Consider the following 18,688-nt stretch of genomic DNA (forward strand, 5'->3'; position numbering starts at 1 on the left):
ACCTTCCTGAGAAGGTCTTAAGCACTATCTCTGAAGCTAGGGCCCCGTCTACTCGGCGCCTATATGCTAGTGTTGCACGATATACCGGTACTAGAAAGGTATCGCAATACCCTGCTATTAAAAACGATACGATATTAACTTTCATTAGTACCGGTACTTTAAGAGTGACAGTACTCTAAATAATAAGAGCAGTATTTCTTAATTTGCGTAGCTGTGTGACAGCAGGAGTCAGGACGTGTACATTCACTAAACAACGGAAGCAGAACAGTAAAATATATACGCGCAGCACTTGACAAAGAAACTTGCATGCATGAGAAAATAAAGCGCGGGACGTGCTCGCGCTGCCGGGCTCAGACCTGAAGCGCGCGCACAAGCCGTTCAGACAGCATATGATCGCGACTTCAGTTCTCTTTCGCGGATTATTAGGTTTGAATAGTCAAAATGATATGTAAAAATGCACGCCCTGGCGAGTATTCACGTAAACACAGTCGGGTATGTCTTTAGTGAATGTAAACCGTTTGTAAAAAGAAATCATATATGTTGATATTCTGTAACATATCAGCGTAATATTCGCAGCGTAATATTCTGCAGCATTTCCTCTGTACAATACGAAGTGACCGTTCGAAAGGGAACTACTCGGTTACTAGCGTAACCTCAGTTCCCTGAGATAGGGAACGAGTATTGCGTAGCCGGCCGCACTATAGTAACCTGGAGCGTTGTCGCTTCAGTCGTTATATCTGCTATAATGGCAAATCCGGGGACTATTATAGACTAAGGCTCTGACGTAGGGCTAGCTCATTGGTTGCATGTCAGAGGCGCCCGCGCCATTGGATGTGCAGTTGCTGCAGCACAGCCTATGAGCGAGCCAGAAGCTCAATGTGCTAGCTGTGCAGCTACAAATGCGTTTTACATATAAGCTTCAGTAAATCGAGGAAAAGGAGTTTCCCACTGCGTATAGCTACGCAATACTCGTTCCCTATCTCAGGGAACTGAGGTTACGCTAGTAACCGAGTAGTTTTATTCAATGGATTATATAGAAGCCTCGAAAGTGAGCCAAGAACGCTCCCTTTACAATCACTAAAACATTGTCGCTTTGTCAGTTTATCACGATCTCATAAAGTTCCGTTATGATCAGTGAAGCTGCCAACAATGCACAATAAATCTCTTACTTACATCATGTCTACACTTTAGCTGCGTCCCAAATGACACACTATGCACTATGTACGAATCTGTGTAGTGTATGAATTTTATAAGGTTATTTTGTCACTCAACATCGGAGTCTGATGCCCCTCCCCCTCGGCTACGTAATTAAAGCTGCGACATTTGAGTGCATGAAGTGTCAAACATTCCAACACTTTGATTTTTCCGTTAATTTAGTGCATCACCCAGGTATTTAAAGTACACTTTTTCTTTTTGGAATTTTCAGTGTGAACACACAACTCTCACTATTTACACTTAAAAACATAACTGAATAGTGCATAAGTATGCGAATTGGGATGCACCATTTGTTTGTTAATGAGAGGTTCGACTCTGAATAACTTAAACGCCTCTGATTGACCATTGCGTTCAAGAAATCAACAACTATGTCTGTGATTGGCTACATTGTTCACCACTGGAAAAACATGCTAAAATAGTGAATAAGGCACGGCTGCATAGGATGAGTTGCTCCGTCTCACACGCAGCCTCAGAGGGACAGAAATTCTCCGGTACTCTGTAAAAAATAAAATTACCATTTGTCCAGCATACTGTGCTTTTTGAGTTACATATATTAGGAATTGTGAATAACTGTGAATCTACATAAAAATACATGTTAATCCAACAAAATTCTCCAAAATGTCACAGCTACATGTTAAACAAAGTTTTCTGGATAAACTTTTTTATGTTGAAGATCTAAGATCTAAATAGTTTGCGCATGCGTGATGAGCAAGAACATCGCGCCAAATGCACAGGGTTTCCCTTCTCCATTTTGTTCTTTAGCTCCTCATTTTATCAATGACATGTTGGAGTTCGCTCATCCTGACTCTTCGAGGATCTAAATATTGCCCTATGGCTGTAGGTGAGTATTAATATTACTTTGAATTTCATGCATTCAGTGAGTCGTATATTCCCGAGCTGACGGAGTGTTGATTTCGTTGACGAATAATTTTCGTCACCGACATTTTTTCACAGACGAAAACGAGACGATAACTAAATAAAAAAATAGTTTTGAATGGAAAAACTATGATGAAAATCTATTGAAATTTTTGTTAACGAATAAAAACTAGACGAAAATGTTAGATATGGATGATTTGGGAAGATATCTAGTCAGAATATGTCCTGCGTTTGTGGTAGATGCCTGTGGGCAGGACATTGGCATGCACTTAATGCATGTCTCATAAAACGTTAAAAAAATGTAACGTTAAACGTCTGGGAGAAAGAGAAGAGCAGACATACAGATAGATCTGAATAAGAATGATTACGCAAAAGAGAGCTCTATTCGGTGCGGTTTTCTGCGAGCACACACCCGAAGCTGCAGCCATGCACTTAGAAACTATACAGCGCACGAGTTCTGAATTGAGCTCTCTTTCGCATCTGAATAGCCAAATACACACACTATTATGTCTATATGTCCGTTTTTGGAGAGCAATCACTTAAACGCAGTCACTTATATCTTTACAGAAGGTTGTGAGAATATTGGATGTGCATTTGGATCTGCACATTCTGTCTTTAAGTAACAGTATGTAATAAACTTAATACCACCTGTGCCCTTAATATTAATCAAACAACTAAAGAAAAAGATAAAACCATTCACTGCTCTTTAATAGCATTTACAAGGATCAAGTATATATAATTTATACGAATAAAAATGTCTGCTTGAAAGAATAACGAATGATGTATGCAAGTTGTTATAAAGAATCCATATATCATTCATTAAAAAGAAGTCTGAGTTCTACTTTAGTAGAAGTGGTTTCATTTAATTTTAAGATATTTGATGTCACAGCAGTTAAATCTATGTCTGTATTGCTTGTTAAAACTTTAAAAGCATTCATATTAACAGGTTAATAGATGTTTTCTCCGGGAGTAATAAAATGGTTTTGGAGATTTTAGAGAAATTCTAAATTAATGCATTTCAATTTAACTAAACCCATTCGATTTTAGTCGACTAAACTAGACTAAAACTAAAACAATTCAGATGACTAAAATATGACTAAAACTAAATGGCATTTTAGTCAAAAGACTATGACTAAAACTAAATGGAAATTTGCTGTCAAAATTAACACTGGTGTTATAATAATTATTGTGTAAGGTTAAAATTCAGATTGTTAAATAGAGGATAATCCCATGTATAATTTTAACTACAGTACGTTAAGTCTTCACTCATATGTTGGTTGTAATTATAATTATACATTAAAAGACATATCATGGAAGCACATTTGCTATCAACAATTTTTTTTTTTATGTAACGTTAGGGCTTAACGTTTATGTAAAGGCCTAACATTTTTTTATGTTTGTGTCACTGTTCAGAGAAAGATTAGCTCATTAAAGTTCTCTAGATGCAGATTATCATAAATTCTATCATTTATTTTAATCTTTTCAATTAAGTGGACCCCCCTTAAATCAGGACCCCAGCGCAAATTCAGTATATTATCCCGCTTCTATTACACGATAATGCTTGCCAAGGATTAAATAATAAATAATTGTACTCATGATAAAGTTTCAATACAATAGCCAAGATAAACTAAACTGAAATTAGCGAGTAATATGTATGTTTACCATACGAGTATTAAAGTCCTTTGTTGTTAGTTGAGGTTCTTTTTTTTTGTTTCAAGGTGGCGCTGATTAGCTGATTGTGTATCTGTTCTGCGCATTTGTGAAGAAGACTACATGGATGCGCTCCTAGAAAGACTTGATGAAAGGGTAAGTTCAATTTCAGTGTTTTGATGGTTTGATCTATATTACTTTGGCTGATGATAAATACAGTTTTCATACTTTGGATATTCGGTTGTTTCTTTTGTATGTTTATCAAGACGACAGACATAGTTAATTACAGGAAGACTGCTGCTTTGGAAGGCCTTCCTGTGTTTTCTTCGTGAGAACCCAACCGAGCTATTCAAGAAGTGTAAAGTATGTATCAAAGACTTTAAAAGGCTAAAAGGGTTTGTTTATCCAAAAATGCAAGTTCTGTCATGAATTACTCACTGTCAAGTCATTCCAAACATGCAAGACTTTTGTTGATCTTCAAAACACAAATGAAGATATTTGTAATAAAATCTGAGAAATGTCTGTCCCTCTATTGACAGCTACGCAACTACCACTTTCAAGGCCTAAAAAGGTAGTAAAAACATCGAAGTAGTCCATGTGACTACAGTGATTTAACGTAAGTTTTGTGAAGTTACGCTAATACTTTATGAGAAAAATAAATAAATAATGATGTCTTTATTCACAAAAAAATAAATCTCGCAACGCACCTATATGATAGCACCATGACGTATGCGTGTTGTTGACGCAAGAGCAGTGTTCTCACCCATCCTGGAAGCACCAATTTTAGAAAACAAACCAAGACCTAAAGCAACATCAATGTAGAATTTAATAAACAAAGCTTGCATCTGCAGCGCTTCCAGATGAGAACGTCTGCTCTCACGTCAACGTAACACACATGCGACATGGTAATCTTATGAACGTGCATTGGAGATTTATATTTTGTGGATAAAGACGTCTGTGGCAAGGTAAAAAATGGTCTGTGGTTTGAAAGCACACTGGTTATCAGAGACGAGAGCGAGATCACAGCTTTATGTATTTTCCGGGTCCAGCTGATAGACAGACACACACGTGAGTTCGCCGTGATCTCTCTCTCTCGTCTCCGATAACCAGTGTGCTTTTATACTTTCTTTCCACGCTAATTACTGCAATCAGAAACCTGCTCCTGTAGGGCCAATATCCTGCAGAGTGTAGCTCCAACCTACCTGGAAGTTTCTAGTAATCTTGATTATCTGGTTCAGATATATTTAATTGGAGTTAAAGCTAAACTCAGCAGCACAGTGACCCATAGAGCAGGATTGGACACCCCTAGTTTAAACCGTTCCCAGATTTGGTGTTTTCTGCTTATTATTTACTTGTCCTAGACCTGGTTTTGCCATTATTTGTTGTCTTTAAAAAAAAAAAAAAATTCTCTTTTGATTAGTTATTTCACATTATAAAACTATCTACCACTACAAAGCTGAAAACTGGTCTAATGCATAACTTGATTTTTTTTATTTTATTTTTTTATAAAACTAATAACTTGAATTTTAAACTAAAATATATTTTTATTGTGTTTGTGTCACAGGAAACTGAAGATGGGACAAAAGGGGTCTCTGTTGGCATTCTCTATGTGATGGAAGACAACACCCAAACAACATCACCAATGATCCAGAACATTGCTGTTGTACTGGAGGAGGTTGTTGTTCTGGAAGATGTCCCGGATCCCTCTACTGCTCTGGCATACCTGTTTAGCCTTCTCTATGCTCTAAACTTCTCCTATCCGAAAAACCTCAAGTACACTTTTGATGCCATTCAAAATTTGTTCATGGAGCTTGGGTCTGGATGCACCCAACGTGTGCTTTCTCTTAAAAACAAACTGCTTTAATTGAACATTTAACACTGTGGTGGCATATCTTGTCTCCAACAAAGACAAACAATACCAAATCTTGAGTGTGGATGCACCTTAAACAAATGGATGTTGGTGAGGCATAATTGGTGCCTGTTGATTAAGTTTCCAAGCATTCTATTGTTTGTTAAAAACAAGTTTTATACAATGTTTAAAATGGACAGTTTTACTCCAAAGACGCTCATATTTAGAAACCGTGCCTTGCAATGTTGTAGAAACTTTTTTTGTTGCTGTTCTTAATTCTAGCTACAACAGATTTGAAGCTCTTTTACAATTAAACACACTGCACTCTCTTATTGATAATTCTAAAACTGTTAAGTCTGTTTTATAGAAAAAAAAAAAAAAAATGATGCTGCGATGTAAAAAAAGTTGAAATTGCTAGTGAATATCACAAAACCAAATTGTATGATACTTTTTACTTTTCTTTTTTTTTTCTCAGCAAATTCAGTGCAGTTTGATATTGTTTTGAATGTTTATGGATCTGGCATTGACTGACTTGTTTGCCTATGCTTTTTTCTAAAGGCATTTTAAGCAAATTTGGTCAAGTATTTCCATGTCTACATTTTATTTAAATTGTTCATTAAAGGGACAGTAAAACAAAATTCTGTCAACATTTACTCACCCTTATATTGTTCCAAACCTGTATGAGTTTCTTTCCTCTGCTGAACGCAAATTAAGATATTTTAAAGAATTTTGGTAACCAGATATTTGACAGTAGCCTTTGACTTCCATCCGTATTTTTTTTTTTTCCTACTATGCAAGTCAATGGGTGCCGTCAACTGTCTGGTTACCAAAATTCTTGAAATATCTAAATTTGTGTTCAGCAGAGGGAAGAAACTCGCACAGGTTTGGAACAACATGAGGGGTGACTAAACGTTGACAGAATTTTTTAATTTCTGGGTGACTATCCCTTTAAGATTTCTATAACATTTCACTACATTCTTAATGAAATTGTTACAATGTATGAAATAAACTGATAAAGGAATAAGTCCATGCTTGTCATTTGTAAATAGATGTAAAATCACTATATATATATATATATATATATATATATATATATATATATATATATATATATTAAAGGATAGTGTGCTGACGCTTTATTTTACCAATTAAACTTTTTACATCCAGGAAACAGGAAAAAAACCCAATTATCTCAACAATAGTAATAGTTGTTTCAGTTGCTGTGACAATAATATATTTATTCACAAAATACGACAATCAAAATTGCATGAACGAACAAATTTACGTTGGCTAAACAAAGTTTTATTACTAGGAAGAACTAAAAAATAATTGTTGAGAACTCAAAAGTCTTACTGCATCAAGTTGCCTTATATTTTTATGTTTTCTCAACTATTTTTTTTTTTTTTACAGTGTACAGAAACAGAATTGATAACATCGGAGCTTATATACGCAGGCTACTAAAATAATGTAGACACTAGGCTTGTTACCAGTTTTTTTTTTTTTTTTTTTTTTACATGTTCCACAACAACGCTGATCTGCTTGCAGATGTGCCTGCTTATTAATAAGCCTAATTTGCAGCACAATTGGCCGATGCCGATTAATAAAAGTATGCCAGAAATCTGCCTGACCTCTATTTAAAACCACACAAAAATGAACTGCAAACATTTATAAACTATAACACATCAATCAACACTTTATGCAGACGTTTTAGTTCAGTTTTACTTGCCCTGCATTTCATGAGCACACGAGGACTATTTGGTGAGTAAATGTTTAAGTTTAGATTCAATCTGCCAAAATTATTTGTAGACATGCATAGACTATACAAATGCATTAACAAAACGTAATTGTAATTCACTGACATCAGAGTTGATTTACTAATTTAATATTGCAATAGTGTGCTTTTGTGCTTTTGTATTTTGGCGAATCTGATCAACACATTGCTTTGGACGTCAGTTAATGTTTAATTTTTCGTGTGCAGTTTCAGGTTTGGTTTTTGTTTTGTATTTTCACCGATTGTTGTAGCATGAAGCATAATACAAGTTGTATCTTTTACTTATTCACTATTAGCTGCTCAGATGCATTCAAATAAAGGGAAAGAGTGTACATGATGTCAAATATACGCTGTGGGGTGGCTTTGCTTTGTTAGTAACAAGCATAATATATTATATTCAGTTGTATTACAAATACTGAAAAGAGAAAAGCACAATGCATGAAATGGTGACCATATTCATTTAATGTCAACTATTTTAACATAGGGAAGAAAACTATTTGTATAAAACTAAATTATTGATGAATGACAAAGTATTTACATATAAAAACAATATCAATGCAAATATTTTAACAGGAATGATCGAGTAAAAAAAATGTTTTCCCTGAAACCAATTAAAACTTATTGAAAATTATGATAATTATTTACATGCATTTTTTAGGACTGTCATTGTTGTGTTTTTTTTTTTTTTTCTTTCAGTAATTTTTTAGAGTGTGGTACTCCTCGAAACATGGAGTAACACACAACGGTTTGTTGCATGGCACACACATGTACTTTGTGAGACGCCTCTTCTTGGTCTTCCGAGAGCTGGAGAGGCAGACCTTGCAGTGGCGTCTGGTCCTGCTGCCCTGAGCGATGGTCTGCGGGACTTTGGTGGGGAAATGCCTCGCTGTTAACCGCAGAGGAGTGTCCAGAGCAGGATGGCCCCCTTTGGGTGGGCCCTTGTCAAACTCCTCCAGCAGCATCAGGTTTGTCCTGAACTCCAGGGAAGAGATGACCTCTCCTGTTGATAGTAAATTACATTTGTGGGGAGTTAGAAAGAATTTAGAGTGTAAGTATATGACAGTATGGTTGTGGACTTGAACACAACACTTTAATGTGCATTGTAAATATGTGCATGAAATATAAGATATGGTTATTTTAGATGGCTGTGTAAAATTCTAACCTGACAGTTGGCGGTGAACAATGTGGCTGTTCAGCACAGCAGTGTCAAGTAGGTAAAAGAAGATCTTCTTGTACCACTTTGTTGTTTTCCACTCAAGAAGGCCTTTTACCATGTCAGCCCTGTTGACCGTCTTTTTGTTGTATTCAAGGACACAGTGCGGCTTGACCTTCCTCTCACCAGTATTAGAACATCTCTCTTATCGTGCCATTTTACATCTAGCTGTCTTCCGTTCTGTCTGCACTCAACTTGCCCTTTCGTCATTTTTCCAAGGAAAACTGGCATTCCTCTCCTGTTCTGCAGTAACGGGTCAGTGCTCCAGTAATCCCGGAGAGATGGTTTTCTGAGAACTCCCATCAGAAGAATTGCCACCAGGAACGAGTGCATTTCTTTGATGGTAGTTGACACCCACCTTGCCATCTTTCCCTGCACTCCTGGTATCATCTTCTCCTGGAGTTCTGAGGCAAACTGGTTCGTTTCCTCCAACAAGCTCCTCTGTAAAAAACATCTTGAAGCTCTGGACCTTAATGGGAGATGCAGGAGGGTTTTGCACTCCAGAATTCAAGCTGTCAAAGGTGAGACCCGGTCCAGGAGGGGTAAACTTACTGGTATCTGTCCAGTTAGAGCTCACCTACTCTGCTAAATTGGACGTTTCTCTACCTGGGTACCAGTTGTGGCAAAGAGACCAACATCATCACCCTTTCCAAGAGTCTGGAGGTTTCTCACTCGCCTTGCTGTCAAAATCTACCTCTTAATCAGAATTAAAAAATATTTCTCTGATCTCATCAGTCAGTTTTATTCCTAAACATTTTGACAGAAATTTTGGGTCAAATATATTTCCTCTGGTAATTGCACCATCAATGTGTTGACATGAGTCTGACTGAACTGAGGTGAAAGTAGCGCTGTCTTAATTTAACCTTTAATTTAATATTCAACAATAATATTGATCTGCCTGCACTGACACCATTACATGAGAACTGAACTGACAAGGAGGATGACATCACTGTTTACTCCAGAGCGGCTATATATATAAATTAACTAAATTAATAACTTTTTTACAACAAAAATGAAACATCACTGAACTTACTTAAGCTGGACTCTGACGCTATTTTCTTCTGGAAACAAACTTTTATGCATTATTTTCCTGTTATCTCTCTAAAGCTGCTTTAAAACAATCTGTATTGTAAAAAGTGCTATATAAATAAATATGACGACATGGCTGAGGTAAAAATTTAATTTAAATTCAAATTTTTAATACATTTCAATTAACATTAAATTAAATAACATTAAATGTAATCACATTACAATTCATGAATATATATTTTAAATTGATATTGTTATTATCTAGGGTAAGAGAGGGCTAAAGTTATAACCAGTTATGTTTGTTCACATTGCCATTTAGCGCGGGTGTCACGCACCGATTGCTTTTGATAGTGGCAGTATTATCAACAAGATCATCAATAAGCTTGCGGAAAGGTAAGTTCAAGGTTTCGCCATGTATGTTTAAAGTAAAATGCAGTGTGGTGTCACATTATGGTCAGAGCAACCATGCCTATAATAAACTGACCATCACGGCTTGCATAAAAGTGATTTGAGTGTTTAGTCTTATGTCTAAAATCTTCGATTGATTGGAAATAAAAACATGATGAATGACTGAATCAAACACAGTGGCATCTTGAACGTCTTTACAATGATCATGTTAGTAAATCTATAACACGCGATGGGCACCACCATGTTAGTTCGTACCACAATTCAGAGAATAGTATCTGTCGGAGTAAATTCGTCCACTTCTCCCAAAATACATGAAATATGTGTTTGTGTTGGAGACTCCTTGTTTATGGAAGAGAATTTATGCCATGCAAAAATTCATAAAATTACATAGGAAAAATTATCCAGTTTTTAGGCAGTGTTTGTTGAGGTGTAATTACATGAAATTCGTTTTAAGTGTTCCATTCGACATTCGTTTGAAGGTATTCAACGCAGGCTTTACACAGTCACAGATAGATGCATATTAAATGAGTTTCTTAAGATTTTAAGCAGGATTTTTTTTATTTAAGCAGAATTGTTGCCACCCCAAAGAAATCACTGTCCTACCGGGCCACCCCTGAAAAAAACCCTGTCACTGCCCTTACAAATGAGCCACAGCTGTTTTGATGTAAAAATTCTGCTCACATCATATGAGCATATTAAAGGGAAAAAAAACAGATGCATGACCCCTTTAAATGAAGCAGAAATCATGCAGCTTTGAGAATGAAACCAACCTGTGTGTTCCTCAGTATCTTCAGGTTTCACTCTGAATGTTTCTTCAATCTTCATATCTTCACTCTCTTCTTTAATAAACGCCATCTTTGTTTGTTCCTCAGTATCTTCTTGTTTCACTCTGAATACTTCTTCAATCCTGATGTCTTCACGCTCCTCTTTAAGAAATGCCATCTTTATAATAGTGTCACGTGGATCTCAGTTGCTTCACCGGGAGTTTTTCTGTGTGTTTTGACAATTAAGATGAGAATAATTAACAGAAAGAAAAATAAATTCAAGCTCTGTATCAGCTCTAGTTCAGTGCACTGGTAAGAGAGTCAGAGTGAGAGTTTATGAACTTAAATTGTAAAAAAAAAAAAAAAAAACCTCTTAAAACTAACACTACAAATTAATAAAAGAACAGAAATTACAAAGAATCGAATTACAAAGACACTTTATCTAATTATTTAATAATGATTTGTATATTACATTTAACAGTCTAGGCTACATTTTCATTAACATTGCAGTTGTTTGTGTTTCTCGTTGCATTTACACAGTTTTGACCAGCATGTGTCGTCAGCGTCAATGATTCAAGCGCTTTGAAACAGTGAATAACTTTGCAAAGCTCCGTTTCTCCATTAATACTTTCCCAGTGCCAATACATTCACTATAGGGAGCGAAATTAAATGCACCTTTTCTGTTAAGCTTTACTCACATAAAAAATAACGTTCATTAATGTTAAAGCATGTTGGACTTAATAATAAGTAATTAATTTCTCTGTAAAACTGTCTACAAGGTTTATATTGATTTAAACACTTTAAATATAAAACAAACAAACCTTTCTTCATTTGAATCACAGACGCAGAAACGCGAACCGGTGCAGCCTTATGACGTCATGTCATCATACCAAAATAAAAGTCTTCCACATACTAAAATCATAGGAATTGAACACATAGAAAACAATATATTCAAATTATTTTTCATCCATTCCCAAAGCAACCAATACCACTGAGTTTTTTTGAGTGTGAACATGCTAATGTTCATTTGAAACTGCTAACGCATTCATAATCACAGAGCATTTGTGATATTTCCATTAAAGGATAACATCTCTTAATGATCTTTATATTAGATAGGATTAGAAAGAACTTTGAATATACTACAAACTAAGATAAAAATTGTATTTGTTGTAGCAAGCAGACTGTTTTATGGAGCTTATTATATGACAAAATTATATTTAATTTGAATTGTGTAAATTTGAATTATTGACAAGTGTAATTAACAAAATTGAATATTATGTGGAATTTTAAATAGTTCTGAAATTGATTTCTTTAAATGAATATTGAACATTTGAAATTTAACGAATTGAAATGTTTTTATGGCTGAATTTTATAGACATGTATTTTCAAACAGCTGTTTTTTTTTCTGAATTCTTAGACTGCAAATATCCAGTTTAAAAAAAATAAATCAAAAACGCATAAATTCAGATTGTACAGAAAGTAGGTCACAGATCATCCACAGGGAAGAGTAGAGGAACTCAGAAAAGTCAACATTCTCTGGCATTAAATGTATTTATTTGATTAATATTCAGTATCAATTGATGTCAAACAAAACGGTCTTATTTTCTCTGCCAACTAAACTTCCACAGTAAAGTCATTGTGCGTTCTCTCCGCACTGCCCAGTGCGTCCCGCAGTTCTTCCACACAGATTTTGAGAGTTGGCCAGCTATGCAAAATATGCCAAAGTAGTAGACTAACGACAGTGTCCGGGAGATGCGAAGTACATTCATAATTTATGAAATAAACACTTATAATAGCCTAGCCTATATTTCTCTTACATGTTAAGTAAGCCATAAGTAAATTTGTCGACACCAAAATAAATTTCCACGGACCCCCTAATAATAACAGTGATTAAGCCCAAATTTAATGTGGGTGGGGGTAATGAACGCAATATCTCAGCTAACATAAATACGTAACTGCAACGTAATCTGGTGACCAAACTTTCGTTGTGGCGACGTAATTAGTTACGTCGTGGCAACCGGAAAAGTGAAATTCCCAGACACGTTGCTACAGCGTAACTTTGTGACGTTACCAGTTAGTAAGCATGACGTTGTTACAACGTCACGTTGCGACATTACCAGTTAGTAAGCACGAACAGGGTCGGCGCCAGCCGATTTTGCCGGAGCTTCAGCCCCGAATGTTTTGAGTCAAGCCCCGAATGTAATGACTGTCACTGAGCAAATATGAAACTCGACAATAGCCTATATAAACCCCCGAAATCATAAGTTGCTTTATTTCATTGCGCTTTGGCTTTGCATATACTGCATACAGCCTGTAAAAATAGACCTTAAAAATAATCTAGCCTATAGAATACATTTCTTTGCTGTCGGTAGCCTATGGGCTACTCCGTTTCTTCCTCTCTGTTGAATATGTAGCAGGTAGGGGAGGAGCTAGCACAGTCAACCGCAAGAGTGCGAGTTAACAACTGAGACAGTCAGCGAACAGGAAAGAAAAAATTAAAGAAAAATTAAGCAAACGAGACTTTGGGGATTTTTCGGAAAGAAGTCAGTGGGTAAGAATTCAGTTTTTTTATCCTTAAAGTCTGAAGATCATCATCTGGCTGGCTTTCACTGTAGGCCTATTTGTTTAACTAGCTAGTTATTACCATAGGCTAACGTTATACGTTAGCACTTGTACTGTCATCTTCTAGTACAGAATCTCCTCCGGATAAAAACACAGGAGAAGAAGCTGAAACAAGTGATAGAAGATTGCTCACTCACTCAAATATAAAATAACGTGATCATCATCAAACATTAAACAGTGTGTAAATCAAAAACCCGCTTAATATTACCAAAGGGATTAAAATCTTAATATTAAGGGGGACCACCTGTCCCGCATTTTGCGGGAAGCTTTCAAATTTGAAGCTTTTGATTTGAAATGTGAAGCTTTGTTGTCCCGCGTCACGCAAGTCATAAGCAGTGTGCCGCATTTTAATTTTGTCTGCATCATTTTATTTAATCGTCCTTTAAATTACAATTCTAAAAAAAATGTAATAAGAAAACACTGAACATGCGCAGCACAGCCGTTATTAATTGGTTCTAGGCTAGCTAGAGCGGGAAAACAAACAAAAAATACTCCTCTTCGTGGAGAGGGTGTTTTCTCTGATGACTGCTGCTTGACCATAGACTGTAAAAAAAATAGTGCATGACAGAGACAAGGAACTGCGCAACTGTGGACCTCATAAAAAGTGAATTCTTGGTGAAAGTGATGAGAAAGACAACAGCAAGTGATGAAAGAGTAATATAACAAATACTGTATAGAAGGACACACCAGATAGACAGCAAGAGGTGAATAGTGTGTGTGTGTGTGTGTGTGTGTGTGTTGAGAGAGAGAGAGAGAGAGTGTGTGTAAGTGTGTGTGTGTGTGTGCATAATGTTAAAGATGTATTTTGACTGAAAGTAAATTGTTACTGTAATAAAAAAATAAATAAAAAAACCATAAAATGGTCTGGGCTAAGCCCCGGATATCCTTCAATGCTGGAAACGCCCCTGAGCACGACGTTGTCCTGTGCTGGTACTAAATATGTCATTTTCAAGGCGGACAGTTTGTGTCCTCATTTGCCCACACCTCATTTAAAGACTATTTAAATCTGCTGAATGATGAATGCATACTCAAAATTAGGTAAATTCAGAATTATTTTGAAAACAACAGTACACATTAACATTTAATTATAATTATAACACAATTGTAATATGTTAGAACAAAGAAAAGAAACACTTCGAGGAATGTAGAACAAGCGAACTACTCCAATTCTGCAGGTACTGGCAGTCGATCCTAAAGAAACAGCACAACAACAAAACAACAGGTTAGTCGTTTTCATTGTAACCTTTAAATAAGAGTTGTATTAGGCTAAAAAAAAAAGGCAAAATAAGGGATATGATACGTAAACTGTGTCACATTATTTTTTGCAAATAATGCAATTTATAAACTGGCTTTATGGTCCAAATGGCGAAATTATGTCTTTGAAGGGAATTTAGCTGGGATAAAAATTTGCTTTTTTGTTGCATTCTCACTGCAAGCTCTTATTGTTCCTTATAGGGCATATGATAACGTCTACATGAAATTCACGCACCGTGAATTTGTCTAATAGTAGCCGACATAAAGGGCCGTACACACCGGGACGAATATTGGCGCGCGTTATTCGCCAGTGTTTTTCAACGCGTTTTTTGTGTTCACACCCAAGCGATTTTCGCTGACGATGAGCCTAGTGAACATGCAAATTCATTCCCTGACATTAGATGGCGCTTAATGTAAAACAGAAATACCCCGGTACTCCTCCACTACAGCACACAAACGATGGCGATTGTCAAACGTTTGTGGGAAAAAGTTACAAGCCTATGTACATGAAAGACAATTACGTGAAATGAAACTCACCATCAAGGCCCATTTGCTCTGCAGTACCACTCCATAACAGTTCTCTTTTATCAAGATTTTTATAGTCGCTGTCACATTTGTCATATAGTTCTTTATGTTCCGACACCAACGAGACAGCAGCTCTACATTCATCTTGTCTTGTATCTTCCTCGTCTTATTTCTTCCCGGCAGTGTAAGCTACTTGGTGTATATCTTCTTCGCTGTTACGTATGTGTGCTCGGCAAGACCGTTTTGTGTTTGAGCGCCCCCAAGTTGTGTTTTACTGTAACTTCAGAAGCTCCAGACACGTGAGCAAACGCGCCAATCTCATTGGTCGGATAGTTTTTGACGTAGCGCGTCAAATCAAAAAAACGAACCCGAGGCGTTTTTTAAAAAAATGACGCTTTTACGCATGGCGTTTTTCGCGTCGGTGTGCACACTCACATTGGCGCCCTTTGTTTAGTCACGAGGCGTTAAACGTTGGCGAATATCGCGCGCGAAATTCGTCCCGGTGTGAACAGGCCTAACCCGTTTTACAGACCGGTAATGTAACTATACACATTTTATTGTTGTTATTTTTTATTTGTTTTTATAGTCCTGATAAATAATATCGATTGGAAAAAGCAAAAATGAAATGCTTTTCATTTTAAGGCAGTCCTTTTCATAACATCTTGTGAGAAAAAGATGCAACTCCTGTGACATATAAGATCTTGTGGCAATCAGGGTTTTATATGAAAGGTAAACGAGATGTTATGTCGATAAAAAAATGAATGAGAGTAAGTCTCGCGAGAGTTACAGTTTCAAAAACTGTATTTTTTTGGGAACCAAATAAGAACGTTCTCTGTAGGTTTTCTTTTTATAACCTAAAGAGAACTTTCCCAGAATGTTCCCTGCAGGTTATTTTTAGGTTTCATTTTTATAACCTAAAGAGAACGTTCTGGGAACGTTCCCTGCAGGTTGTTATTTTATTGAACAAAAGCATTGTTCTATTCTGTATAGGCTATTTTTGCACATATTCATTAATCAGAGCTTTTTTTAACTTTGGAAATTTATACCATGAAAATATTTCTCTTCTCTTTTTTTCAGTGTCTATTCCGTCTAATTTTTGTAAGTGATCAATCTAGCAGTCACCCTGCATTTCTGACTAGCCATACTGATCAGTCAATATGATCACTGAAAACTGAATGCATTTTTAACTTGTACAGCCATTTGCAATACCTTGCTTACATTCTGTCATGTTTCTTCTTTTTCTCCCCTCTGCTTGTCTCAACAGCCGCTAAAGTACATCCCAAAGGCTCTTTTAAGAGCCACTGCACAGAGCATCTCTTTGGCATTTCTTTGTAAGTATATGTTTTGACTAGGGCTGTCCCCAAATAAAGTTTTCTCTAGTTGACTAGTTGTCGTTCATTTAGGCCTTTATTCGACTAACAGCACGTTTATATTAAATGAACTAATATAATACTTTATAGGCTTAAATATTAAGCATATTCCACTCCCACGCATAAAGTGGCAAAAGTAATGATTAGCAATGTGTCGTTAAAATACATTCAAATTATTTTTTAATAAACTAGTTATTTCTGAGTCCTTAGAGTTTGACTTTGATTTATCTTAGATACTCATAATATAATTCTCAACATTTGGTAAGGTCTGTACTGTAATGTCAACAATTGTGAGTAACATATTACTGTTCTTTCTTTAATTTATTAGATTTCGCATCATCCTCCACAGTTTTTCCTGCCATCTTTTTTTCAAGGTAAAGTATTTTTCTTTGCTTAAAGGAACAGTTAGCCCATTTTTTTTTAATTTGCTGTTAATTTAAAAAACGGTCTCATGACTCTTATCTCTTCATAAGACCTCAATGTATTGTCAAGAGCCACAGGTATTAATTTTGTTTTGCCTGTATATGGTTTTTTGAAAATAATATAATTCAAGCAATTGCAGGCTGTTGAATGACTGTAATTGCACAAAGCTGGTTATGTTTACACCTTTATTAATTGCTTAATTGTATTATTATTATTATTATTATTATTATTATTATTATTTTAATCTCTTAACAGATGGAAAAGAAAACATTTGCAGTGGTGGAATTTGCAGATGACAGTTCGGTGGAAATCATCCCAACCAATCCCAACCACATGGCTGGAGGAGACCACTGAAGTATGCTTTTGTATTCAATTAACTTTAAAGTAACATTAACATTAATATTAAAATCAGATTAATAAAATACAAACAAAACAAAAAAAGATTTTATTTATTTATTTTTTTTTTTTTTACAGGGAATATTCTGTTACTGGACATTTCTGAACACACGGCAGCTGGTTCAAAAAAGTGCCATGCCTGACAAACAAAAATGGAAACGGTTCCGTATAAATTTTTTTGGGCTAAGAACAGGTAAAACATGATTAAAACAGGTCTATAGACTATGTGTATTGACTGTAACTCATGAATATGTTGTTGTAAGGACCACCTATTTGCCAAACAATAGCCTTACAATGTTGTTTACATTTTTTTCGGTTTATCTCTAAAATTACTTTATGAGATGTAATATTCTGGCAACAATCTATATTTTCCAGACTCATATACAAAAGCCTCATATCAAATAAAAAGAGGCAGCACAAAAAGCCAAGGAGATTTCAGTCTGAAACTGAAATCTCCTCAGATGGTAAATGTTTAAATCACACAACAAAATTATTATTTTTTTGTTCTCTTTTTTACATTTACAGTGTTTTAATCACTTTGGTACTATTTTCATATTAAAGTATTAGGTAGATCGTAGAAACCTAGCACCTGAGCTCTGTGCTCTACCAACAACCACAGCTCAGTAGCCCAATTGATACTTTGCACGTGACGTCAGTTGTACTGGCTGGCGGGCAAGAACGTCATTCTCTAGCAACGAAAACCAGTAAATAATCAAGGATCTTGCCATCAGGACGTTGACAGTTTTAATATACAAAAGTTGGTGTTTTGAAGTGTACACGACATGCCAGATAGTTGTTGTGCGATTGGATGCACTAACCGCGTTTGTTGCCCGCCAGATATCACGTGACTGCAAAGTATCAATACACTCTGTGGAAATGTGTGAAAAGTATGCATATTTTTATTGTGAAAACAGGTCTTACCATAGCAGTTGCTGCTACATGACCGCATGTGAAAGGTCAGTTTATTTATATTGTATGGGCTGTCTGCAGAAAGTCACAGGAGTGCTCCAGTGGAACATAATGACATTTTATAGCATTAAGTAATTATACTTTTTAACACCTGGAAACGTTATACTTTACAGCATTAACTGCATGCCTTTTGAACACTGGATAGATATCGCAGGGATCTTGTTGGTTAATGTTAAATGTAAATGAAAAGAAGATTATTCTTTGTTTGTGATTAAAGCAAAAGTTTTTATTATGTTTTATTATTATTATTATTATTATAACAGTAATGTAACCATAGTTGCAGGTTTTGATATTATTATTATTATATTTTTTTTTTACAGAAGTTCAGTTTTGAGAAAATTAACAATTGTGAAA

General features: G+C 35.7%; 1 protein-coding gene and 1 long non-coding RNA gene across 3 annotated transcripts; one reads left to right on the plus strand and one right to left on the minus strand.

The window, feature by feature from the left end:
* The first annotated feature begins 3,315 nt into the window (after positions 1–3,315).
* On the plus strand, positions 3,316–5,935 carry LOC307157091. 2 transcript variants are annotated; one of them, XR_013820859.1, is made up of 4 exons: positions 3,316–3,340; positions 3,810–3,897; positions 4,008–4,104; positions 5,306–5,935. It is a non-coding gene; the product is annotated as an uncharacterized lncRNA (long non-coding RNA). The 2 variants fall into 2 exon arrangements; XR_013820860.1 differs by lacking the exon at positions 3,316–3,340 and having other exon boundaries at positions 3,618–3,897.
* Positions 5,936–7,108: 1,173 nt separating this feature from the next.
* Positions 7,109–11,666, minus strand: LOC307156783 (uncharacterized protein). Its single transcript, XM_079868322.1, has 3 exons — positions 11,597–11,666; positions 10,782–11,001; positions 7,109–8,361 (listed from the first exon to the last, which is right to left on the minus strand). Exons 2-3 carry the CDS (start codon positions 10,951–10,953, stop codon positions 8,054–8,056), a joined length of 480 nt encoding a protein of 159 aa, XP_079724448.1. The 5' UTR covers positions 10,954–11,001; positions 11,597–11,666; the 3' UTR covers positions 7,109–8,053.
* Between the last annotated feature and the right edge of the window lie 7,022 nt (positions 11,667–18,688).

The sequence above is a fragment of the Squalius cephalus genome (assembly GCF_949319135.1).
Source record: "Squalius cephalus genome assembly, chromosome: 4".
In the NCBI taxonomy this organism is placed as follows: domain Eukaryota; kingdom Metazoa; phylum Chordata; class Actinopteri; order Cypriniformes; family Leuciscidae; genus Squalius; species Squalius cephalus.

Excerpts from the sequence above, each read along its gene's own strand:
- LOC307156783 (XM_079868322.1), bottom strand. The coding sequence starts at position 10,953 with ATGGCATTTCTTAAAGAGGAGCGTGAAGACATCAGGATTGAAGAAGTA. Across the intron at positions 8,362-10,781 it reads AGATACTGAGGAACACACAG|GAGAGGTCATCTCTTCCCTG; the intron begins GTTGGTTTCATT and ends TACTATCAACAG.